General features: G+C 34.5%; 1 protein-coding gene across 1 annotated transcript; it reads right to left on the reverse strand.

Annotated features, from left to right (window-relative positions):
• Positions 1–9: 9 nt before the first annotated feature.
• On the reverse strand, positions 10–10,961 carry LCTL (lactase-like). Its single transcript, XM_010572102.1, has 13 exons — positions 10,868–10,961; positions 9,608–9,768; positions 7,924–8,011; positions 7,559–7,665; positions 7,141–7,269; positions 6,500–6,595; positions 5,762–5,816; positions 5,507–5,668; positions 4,508–4,782; positions 4,029–4,155; positions 3,365–3,564; positions 2,756–2,819; positions 10–1,471 (listed from the first exon to the last, which is right to left on the reverse strand). Exons 1-13 carry the CDS (start codon positions 10,959–10,961, stop codon positions 1,356–1,358), a joined length of 1,674 nt encoding a protein of 557 aa, XP_010570404.1. The 3' UTR covers positions 10–1,355.
• Between the last annotated feature and the right edge of the window lie 483 nt (positions 10,962–11,444).

The following is an 11,444-nucleotide window of genomic DNA, read 5'->3' on the forward strand; positions in this document are numbered from 1 at the left end:
GTGAATTATTTTAACAGTGTTGTCTTGTATGCTTTTGCATAATTTTCTTGGAAAAAAAATGTTCAATATAATTGGCTGGGCATAATCATTTAAATATGTTGGGATGACAGTTGCATATGTTCTTATGTTGATTAGATAGTGTATGTAACATCTTGGTAGTGTAATTTTAAACAATTACATAGTGTAGTATATGCTGATTAAATAATTTGAGACAAACGTTCTGCATAAAAAACTATTAACTATTGATAAGAATAAGGAAACCCCCAATATTCATGCTTTTAAAAAACTATAACTTTCTATTATTTCTGGTTTCTCCTCAGTAAATCTTATTTCTTATCTCTTTCCTAATATTACATCTTAATAACTATCAGTTTAATAGTTAGCCTTTGAAGAGAAGCCAAGGTCCTTTTTTGGATTTATGTACTGCTACTCTGCATTCAGTATATGCACATGCCGTGCTGAAAATATAGTGCAAGCTAAATAGGAAACTTGTTTGTTGCTTTGCTTCAGAGGAATAATTTCAAGCACAACAGGAGGACAAACATAGCCAGATGTCCGTATTCTGGAACAAATTTTTAATCATGTACTTAACTTGTTCCTACCTGCAGTAGAAGTGAATCTGAGGTGGAATATTACATTCTGGAAGTGCTTGGATTACTTACAATACACATTTCTGTGTGTAATATATTATAAAGTTATATGAGGCAAACCTCGTTCCCTGTAAACAAAACTAGAGAGATAGGAGTCCTTGGTTTAAATCTGACCCAGCAGTTGTCATCTTTGATTAATCACTTCAAGTAATTTTTCTCCACACCTGAATAATAAGATGTATATTATCCTAACTTTTAGACATGAATAATAAAGTAATGTTTAAGCAGTGCTCTTGGAATATTTCAGTCCTTTTCTATTTTAAAATTATGTGTCTGTCTCTCTTCAAATAGCAGTTACATGCTAATTAAAAGACTATTGATGAACAGACTGAAACCAGCATTTGCAAGCAGCTTTTAATCACTTGAAATTTGTACTGTCAAGATTTGAATCACTTTAATCTTAGCTAACTATTTTTCTGGTGAACAAAATGTATAGTATTTTCCAAAATAAGAAGAAACATAAAATCTGCTACTTAAAATTAGTAGAAAGTAATGCAGAAAGAAAATGTACTTCGGGTTTTGATTAAAAAAAATTAAATTATGTTTTGGCAATTGAATAGGAAAAACTATAAAAGTGCTAGGTGGATAGGTAAAGTAATATTTCTTTACAGTGGTGTAAAAAGGGGCATCTGTGGTTAACTAATATAACAAAGCAATTGCATTTTATTTATTATGCAAAATGAAGATATGTGTAAGCTTGCAATTTTAACTATGATTTCGAAGGTAGAATATTAGTAGGACAATACTGATGAGTATGCAGAGCGTGAAAACTGTAGGAAGAACAATCTCTGTCACCATTTCCATGTGAGTAATCAGGGAATCTAAAATTTGAGAAATGAGTAATATGTAAGAAATTCAGTCTTCTGGAGTATACTAATTGTTAACTTAAAGTTAACATAGATTAAGGATTTTTTAAGATTTATGGCTAAAATTATTTTTTTAAATGTTGGTATTGGCATAAACAGCACACAAAAAATTTCGTAAGTCTGCAAAAGCTGGAGCAAATCCATGACAGTTTTCCTTCTCTTTCTTTTTTCCTTTCTAATGTAAATTTTTTTAAGATATGTCAGTGCTCAAAGGGCTGCAAAAATTGTGTTATTATGAATTAGCTTCAGTGCATTAGCAGTATTCTACTGTTCCTTTGATTTTTATTCCTCCCACCCCAAGGGAAGGGTAGAAAAGAAAACTGTCAAAGAGAAATCCTTGGGAAGCACTTTAGCCTTTTTATGATTGTTTTGTAGCTCTTTGAAAATTAAATGGGTTTTATTCTGTAGAATTTTATTCCACAGATAAGCCTCAAAGAGTTCAGTAAACACAGTTAATTCACATGGAACATATAACTTGGCAGTTGAAGCTAAGTAGGGTAAACTTAGGATGACTGCTTTGACGTTTTCTACAATATGGAATTTATCTCATCCTTCTTATGAGGCTTTATAATACTTATTTCATCTTTCTTAAAAGTTTCAGAAATCCACTGCGGTAGACTATTCTCCTAGTTCAGGAATTATGAAGGGTCCTGAATTACACTGGGAAGTTCTTAAGTGAGATGGATTAGGCTGGCACTGTGGAAACTGCAGGCAAAGCCGTCTGTATTATGTATTCTTGAGTAGCTGCTCTAAGTTGTGCTGTTGTGAGCTTTGTTACCAGGAGTATGAAAGCAGAAACGTGGCTTAACACTACCTTAGGCTAGTACTTAGCCCATTTTTTTTAATAGTTTCCTTTTATGTAAAAGTCAAACATTTACAGATTTTCTGTCTGCATGGTTGTCTTGATTTGTCTGGGTTTGTTTTATGTTTGAAAGAGCATTTAGCCCTTTCATTATTTTAAGGAGAATACTGTCATCCCTAGCCTTAATTTTAAATCCTAATTCTTTCAGTTTGTGTATTCCACTAACATCCAAAGTTGATCCATTTAGCTACAGTGATTTTAGTTAGAGAGAGTAAATAAAGACATTTTTCTTTAGGGGCTTGTTGTATATGAAAGCTGTTGTGCTTCCAGGGAGAAAATACCTTTTAGGACCTGCTAGTAGTAGTATTCAGAGAAATATAAAATCTGAAAGTTACATAACATGCTTTTATAAAACAAAACAGAAGACACATAATTACCTGTAGCAAGGAGTTGGTGTGTGGTAGAGCAAGTGTCCATGGCCTTCTGATACCAATTTTCCACCTGAGAAGGTTGACATATAGCAGTTCTACTAGACTGTAATATTCTGTCTCATTCACAGCAGCTTATTCTCTGCCCCTGAACATTTGTCCACTACAATTGACTTAACTATTTTATTCTGTCAACACATAATTTTCTGAAAGTTTCTTTGTGTCTTTGTGATTTTTATTGCAATATATTTTTTTATAGTTAATTGTTTAATAAAAGTTTAAAAAGCACATAATATATTCCATGTTATTTTCCAATAAGGTAGCACATATGTGTAATTTTCTGCCTAGAAATGTGACAGAGGACTGGTAACTTCTGATTCAGAATTTTTGATCACATCAGTAAGACCAATTAGATTTCATGAAATGCTTTAGAAACAGTAGTTGAGGCCATTTCCACTTTCTCTGTCTCTGGAGGCCTGTGTATTTAACACATCCCTAATTTACAGAACCAAAGTGTCGTTTCAACTACTGTATTCATGCAGGTTGTTTCATGAAATTCAATGTGATATTTGCCTATATATCGGAAGAAAAAAGAATAAAATCAGCAACTGACATCACCTCTCTTTGATTTGGGAATCCATTTGCGCTGATAATCTTTTTATAATAGTCAGCAGATGCCTTTGGGTATCGTGGTTTGTTCTTATTTTTAAAATCAATGTGATAAAATCCAAATCTTTCAGAGAAGCCTTTGTTCCATTCAAATTTATCCAGCAGTGACCAGGCAGTATAACCTTTGACATTAACACCATCGTTTAGAGCTGTAAACAGAATATAAATTATTCTGTTAAGCGTGTTGCCTATGTTTATCGTCCTTAAAATATGGTTCTGTAGGTATTTTGTTTTATACCAGAAAGAAATGGGAGGGGGGATGAGGACAGAAAAATGGCAAAGTATAAAGTAATTAGGATCCTTTGGCAATGTTATTTTTAGCTTAGAGGTACTAGAGCTTTATAAGAATGGTAATTCGGTGCAATTTCTCCTTTCTAAAAGTGGAAACTGATGATTATTACAGTATTAAATCTCATGTAGGTTACTGTATTTATTAGGATCAGTAAGTTTGGCTAGGTTGTCATTTTTGTGAAAATTTATTAGCCTAGTTTGCTGTTCATTTTGATTGGTGAATATTTATTTCTCTATGATGTAAATTACAAGAGTAAAAAATAATCAGAAGGTGAAAATGCTCAAAAAGCTCATGCACTAAAAAAATGTTTTTTAAAGTTACCTTTCAGTATTTCATTAATATATCCTTTCAGATACTCTATCCGCCATTCATCACACAGTTGAGTACACTGTACCTTTTCAGAAACTCCATTCTCTGTCACATAAATGAGAGGGTTCCCATACTGTGTCTGCAAACAAAGAGATGTTTGGACTGGTTCATGTAAACAAAATCATCTTATTTTGACAGAACAGGAGATTCTTAGTAAAATGTATTAAAAGCAATTTTCTAGATTTACTTAAAGTTACCTTTAGTAAGAAAAATGTATAACTAGGAATTTAACTATGTTTTTTATTTTAAAATTACTGAATTCTATAGTCTTCTGAACTGAAATTAAGGTGGGTTTTTTGGCAAAGAAACTTTCCAGTATGACAAGACTATAGAGATGGAACTGTTGAAAATCTAAAATAGTTTAAGTGCAGCTTCTGCATCTAACCAGGCAATTTTGTTTACTTCCTTTTAAAGATTTACTCTGTAATCACCTTAATGAAGTTGAGTAATCTTCTGAATCCCCATGGCACAGAATATAACCATTTTGGTCCTGGAGCTGGCCATTTTGGGTCCACCAGTTCAGCCAAATCATGGTCAGTGTGGTAACTGGACACTTGTAGAAAGGGAAAGCTCTTCTGTAGAACATAACGAGTAGTAAAATGACCTATTCCCAGGAAATCCGATGTGCCTTTAATATAGGTTTTCTCTTGCACTGAGAAAGTTGGTAATCTTGATGTCCCCAGGCCCTGCTGGGCACTCTTCCTACCTATCAAAATAATTATAGGAAACATACTTCTGAGGAGCATAGAAGCTTGTTTTCTTTCCCTCACCAACAATAAATATGGTTTTCCTGAAGTTAGCATAGAGGACAGTTTAGTTTGTTTGCTTTTAAGATGAAATAATCTTTCATCCTTTTAGTTTGGAGAAGTAAGTTGGGTACAATAAGTTGGGTACCATACATGGAGAATAGAGTGAATTAAAGTTTTTTTTCCAAAGAGTATCATAAATGTCCAAAGAGAGCTTGGAAACATAACATGACAGGAACAGAAGTGCTTTGCTGCTGGATACATTGCCTATCTTCTTCATTCTGTGAAACAAAGATAGTGGAACCCTGTAGAAATGCAAGCTTTAGTGATGAAAAACTGCTGGTTCTTTGTCCTTAGGTGGAAAATCCAGAAAAATACTTAACAACTCCCTGTCTTGGTTAGGCCACTAAAAATGGACTATGACTGAAAAGTGAGGTAGTTGTTTCCTTTCCAGTTTGGAGCACTCAGATGTGCAACTGTTGGGCTCAACAGCAGCTCAACTTTTTAGTTCTAGTATGTCCCCAGTTGCTCAGGAGCTGTGTCTAGCCCCATGGGCCCTTCATTGCTTAGCCTTGTCTCACCTGTGTCCTCGTATTTGACTAAACTACATGTTGGTCAGGGGCTATTCTGTTGTAATATTCTGTGTGTAATTTATTCATGTTATAGTCAGTTCCTGGGGCTTACCTACATAATTCTTCATAATTTCTGGATAGTCTCCTCTGTAAATTGGATTTGCAAACCATCCCAGATGAAACTGTATATATCTTTCAGCAGCGTCTCTATCTGTTTGGCTGTGTGGATCAACAGGTTCACCCCAGCCACTAGTTAGGGAAATTCCAACCATACCTTAAAACACAAAGTGACAATTCTGCAGTTTATGCATAATCTTTAAGTCCTTAATATAAATAGAAGCATAATTACAGAATGAATCCTTATTACCTTGCTGCTCACTACGCCATGTGTTATTGTAAGAGTGCCATACCTTTGCATGAGTCTGTAAGTTTAAAAAAAAAAATTATATGCACATTTTAATCTGTTATGCTATGGTCAGTATAGAAAACTAGTGAAGATCAAGAGCAGTTTTTGCACTAAGGTGTGTCTGAAAATATCACTTAATTTCTTTATGTATATTATGGAAGCTTTCATTTCGCATAAGATGTCAAAAAAACATTTATGCAAGATTCCTTCCCTAAATTCTGGGAGGTTCCCATGAAGGTAATACGCAGCATTCAGTATAGTGTTCTGTCTGGTGTCTCCAGTCTTTGAATGTCTTTGCCTAATTTATTCAGGCAAGTGAAAGTTTACTTTTATGACAGCTAGCCTTACTGAAGTCACTTGAAAAATTCAAGTTCATTTCAACAGGTCAGGATTTTACTCCTTGTTTCTAGAGTAACCTGAATATTTTCTTATTCAACCAGTTCATACTGTAAGAGACACTTAAATTATAGGGACAAATTTAAGTTGTTGCAACAGTGTCACATCAAGCACCTAGAATTTCATGCTACACCTGAATATGCATTGGTAGTTTAAAACCAGGTGATAATTTCAAAGTGCTAGTTGGAAATGACATTGTTGCAAAGCTTTATTTCTGTTTAAAGAGCAGAATCCAAAAAAACTTAATCAGTCTGCTAAATATTCTTAATTCACACATAATTTAAAGCACAATTTTAGTTTTACTTTAATTATATGGTGTGCTGCTTTGTATGCTCCACATCCACCGAGCTTCAGTCCTGGTGCATGTTCTCCTGTTTCATAACCCTTTTCAGCAACTGCCTACAAACATACATACAGTTAGTTATTCTCTGAACAGCAGAGCTAATGCATTTGCTGCCATCCTACGGACTTGGATCCTGTGCTCTTCTGCATGGTCTGTCTCAATCTCTCGATCCTCTCTAGTCCCCTTTTTCCTTCCCCTCCTCTTGGCTCCCATCTACTACCCTGCTCTTTGGTTGATAATATGCCATGGCTTGTTGGAAGCAATGTGTTGGTGACTAACATTAGTGGACTGACTGGCCAGCTTGCTGTTCCCTCATGAAACACATGAAGGGCAAGTTGTAACTGCCTTTCTGATTTCTGTGCCTCTTGCCTCTCCAGCTGATGATTTTTCAAAACTTCACTGGAATTTCACATCTTAAAACTCTGCACTTGCGTGGAATCTGGCCACTGAGATTTTTGGGCACAAAGATTAATGGCATAACTCTCTCCCTTTCCCTCTCCCTCTCCAATTTTTAACCTACTTCCCTGTAGTATCACTTCCACAGAATTTTGGTAACAGAACTCTAATGGGAGTGACTGGAAAGAAAGCATTGATAACTTACCCAAGGATTACTAAAAGTAATCCAATGTTTCACGCGATCGCCAAACTTCTCAAAACACAGATTTGCATAATCGTTAAAATAATTTATCATGCTTATATTTTGCCAGCCACCGTACTTTTCTTGGAGAACCTTCATAAATAAGAATTTGAAGAATCAATAATGTTATTTAAAGGTCAGCTGCCTATTAAGAAAGACTTTTATTTATATTTCAGTAGCTCAGAAGGAGTTTTTTTGAAACTTCAATGTATATAAACTGCATTGTATATAACACAAATAGAAAATAATTATAAGGACACTTAAAAGCATGCAGGCATCTTTAAACATTTTTCTAAAGTACACATAGTCATTAAACTTAGGAGATTTATTTCTATCAGAAGCATTTGTATAAGACATTTCACTAATTTAAATATTGTCTAACCTGTGGAAGATCCCAGTGGTAGAGGCTCACGATAGGGGTAATATTGTTTTCCAGAAGACTATTAATTGTATCATTGTAGAACTGTATTCCCTTCTCATTCAATTGCTCTGCTGATGAAATGCAGAGACAAAAAATTACCTGGGTTGTTTTTCAAATAACTGTAAGAATAGAAATCTAAAACTTTAACCAAATAATTTTACATCACAATGATGGGTGTACTGTAATGGATGTGTAATGGTTAAACTCTGTTCTGGAGATAAAGAAACAGAACTCTATTTAACAGTAATGTTAAACTATGGTATACTCATGAGTAAAATTACTTGCCTACCTATACTGGTAAGAATATGGTGAAATGTTATGCTTACTTTTGATGCCAGTGGGCATAATCCGAGGCCATGAGATAGAGAATAGATAGTGATTAACTTTCAGCTCCTTCAGTAACTGAATGTCATCCTGTGAAAAGAAAATCCAACTAACATATCTCAAGTCCAAGCAGAATAACTCTTCAGTTACTCATCTGTCTTAAATAGTACTGAATGCAGAAAATCTATAGAAGAGTTGCACAAAAGAGGATTCTATCAGTTATTTTCTGCATTTGCTCTGAGATGATGGCTCTTTCTACTTGTATACTTCCTTTTAACCATTTTTTTTTCTTGGCTCTCTAAAGAAGTCCTGTAATGTTTTGTGTTAACAGCTATGGAAACTGAATGTTTTCACCATCAAGTAGAGGACAGAAAAATGAGTTGAGGTATTCTGCAACAGTTATATTTATGTCAGAATTTGTAATGGGCATGTTTTAAAAAATAACATAAGCCTGTAAATCTTGGCCTCAAACATTTCAGCGTAGGCACAAAAACATGATTATGCAGGCTTTCATTTACCGTCTCATTCTGGAGTTAGCACAAAGAATAAACTCGGTATAAATACGTGTTCTTTTCCTAAGAAATCGTGCATCTTCAATATTGCACGAAATTTGAAATTGATGGTATATGAGCCAATGCAAAGAGAATTCTGCTGATGAAAGCAAATAGAGAGAGTGCTTTTATGTGAAGAGGACCATCTAACTGAACACATACAATCAAGTTTTAGAAAGTATCTCAAAACACAAGCCCACAGTAATGAGTAAATGTTGAAATGCTATCATTTGTACCTGAATCCTCTCTGAAAAATAGGTCATGTGATCATCATGTCAATCTCTTCTAATGCAACAGCCCCATGAGCCTCAGAGTTCCAACCTCTCTATAGGTTTTTATTAAGCTGTTTTTTCAAGCTTTGACTTGTTTGAGAGAGATCAAATTAAATTTGTCCTGCATTTTCCCATTTTAGGATAGTAAGGCATATTAGTTTCTTTCCTCTTAGTTCTTGCTGAGACCTCTAGTTCTCCCTTGGATTTCATGTATGTGGAAAAACCTCAGTGGAATATAACTTTTATCTAATAAGTTGGAATTCCAATTATGTAATATTGGTTTATCACAGTCATTTGGATTCTTCTTGCTGTCTATCTGTCTTTTCTCCAGGACAGTAATTCTAAAATTGGTTTTGATAGTTTTAAGCTTGGAAACATATTGCTAATAGAGCTGCATTGATTATTTATTTGTTATCCATTCAAAAAAAATTGAAAACGTTCAGACTGACTTTTAAAGCAGCTGATAGTTTTATTATTCTTAAAATATACATAGAAAACCTTTAAAGCTGCTCAAACACGCACAAAAAGATGTTAATTTTATTCAAAGTTCAAATGTCTTCATTGTTGTTGTTCTACCTAAGCATTTAGACTTCCCACAAAATCTAGAATATTTCTTTGGACACAAAAATCCTGAAAAACTGAGACGTGTTTGGGAAGTACTGTGGTATTATTGATTCTATAAGATTATTAGGAAAGAGGATTTTAATGAGCTCATTAATAATACCATCCCTTGGCTTCCTATGTTAAATAAGCCTATAGAGCAACTGAAGCATTTCATCTTTACTGTTATTTCAAAATGGGAAATCAGTATCATGAAATGGCTCCAGAATGTTTCTAGAGGGATAGTTCCTCTTTAATGGTACCTTAACTTTGTAGTAGCCATCACATGCTGAATCTCCTGTTTCATTTCTAAACACTTTCCCTTTTTTGTGAGTAAAAGCATCCCAGATACTTGGTCCTTTCCCATCCTTGTCCCAGGCCCCTTCAGTCTGGTATGCCGAACTTCCAACACCCCATAAAAAACCTAAAGGTAAAAAGAAGTGAGTTAAAATTTAAACATTTTCCTGCAAAACCAGTCTTCATACTAAATTTTCATATGAGAAAGTAATTGATACACCTTCACAGCTGCATAGCTTGATGTGAAATGTGCATGACTGCATGCCTACTGAACAAGAGACCAATGTTTTCTACATGAAACTTTATCGGTGCATAAAAAGGGACTATGAAAATGTGGTATAGACTAAAGGTATCCTTTTCTGATGCACTGAAAAGGGGATCTAATTCTTTCATATATTAAGCCTCATTACCATTATTTTACAGTGATGAGGCAGTGCGTTGATAGCATGGCAGAAATGTCTTACTGTAAGAAAAAATCAGGTTCCCACATCATTTCTGCCTGCTGGTTTTTATGGTTTTTTTAGCAACTACAAGTTTAGCTATTGTTATGTAAAATACATAGAAAGATTCTGGATTATTTTCCTAGTATTATACAAAAGGACATGATTAACCCGTTTCACAAGCCACTTAAAAACTTGAGCATGAAAAGAAATCAGTGTCTATATCTTTTTAGTTTTAATTTTTGTTGAATGAAATGTGTGAGCGTGTATAAATATATGCTGAAGAAGGGACAAGGTTTCATGAAGTATTACTGAAGAGTGAATTAGATGATACTAAACAGCTTGAAACAAACCCAGCACAATTATTTCACTCATGTTCATTTCTTAAGTTAGCTGCATAACAAAGAATATTTTTAGTTTATAATTCTTCATTAGTTGTAGATAATTTATGAAAAAAGAGTTCTCAGATGTGATTTGTTATACTGTGCATCTTATTCAATCACAGACAGGAAAGGGAGATCTAGATGTGAAATATTAATCTATTAGCATTTACTCTGAGATTACTGTTTTAAGTGACCATATGAAGTGTGCAGGGTTATGTGAATCCTTATATATCCAGAGCTAGGTGCAGAAGATGATATTAGGTATTCATTCTGCAAGAGCCTGAATTTTTGTTTCTGCCATTTCCGTAGAAGGACAAGGAAAACCTTTTGGTAGCTTGCTTGTGCAAACATATGTAGATCTAGAGCATTATAAAACGCACAATTAACTGTAATTCAAAAGTACCAGCTGGAAAAGTGCCATAATAGAAAGAGCCAGGATTATTCTTTGTCCACTGGAAATCCTCAGCTGTATTCAGCCGTATTATCGGCACAAGCATATACCATATTCTCAAAATGTAAGTCTTCATCGCTGTTAATTTGATCACTGCAAAGTGTTGTCTGCAAGTTCCCACCTGATAAAATAGAAGAGCATTGTCAAGTATTGCCACTCTACAAAGGAGGCTTAGGGTGATCAAAAGGGAAAAGCTTATTTTTTTCTGCTGAATGGGTATGATTTTCATTGAAGGCTAAAAGCAGTGCTTTGGCTAAGTGGAAGATGCAGTTAAGCTTCTGGCAGGGTGATGAAAATGAGAGAAGAATGAAGTGCGAAACTGTAACTATTAGAAGCACTCCTTGCATATTTTCCATAATGTTATTTATCTTTACTATATTCTAAAAGTCTCTTTGTTGGTAGCTATTTTGTTCTGGATTTCAAACTGTGCCACCAGTGTCAGTAAATAAAACCCTGCAAACTGATTATGAGTGGGAGCAAGAAATGAAAGTGAGTATGCTGCTAGCATCTTGCCACCTAAATAGGTAAT

This window comes from Haliaeetus leucocephalus, unplaced genomic scaffold (assembly GCF_000737465.1).
Source record: "Haliaeetus leucocephalus isolate CR32 unplaced genomic scaffold, Haliaeetus_leucocephalus-4.0 Scaffold339, whole genome shotgun sequence".
NCBI lineage: Eukaryota > Metazoa > Chordata > Aves > Accipitriformes > Accipitridae > Haliaeetus > Haliaeetus leucocephalus.

Excerpts from the sequence above, each read along its gene's own strand:
- LCTL (XM_010572102.1), bottom strand. The coding sequence starts at position 10,961 with ATGCTTGTGCCGATAATACGGCTGAATACAGCTGAGGATTTCCAGTGG. Across the intron at positions 8,012-9,607 it reads ATGGCTACTACAAAGTTAAG|GATGACATTCAGTTACTGAA; the intron begins GTACCATTAAAG and ends TTCTTTTCACAG. Across the intron at positions 3,565-4,028 it reads TATTAATGAAATACTGAAAG|CTCTAAACGATGGTGTTAAT; the intron begins GTAACTTTAAAA and ends TTCTGTTTACAG.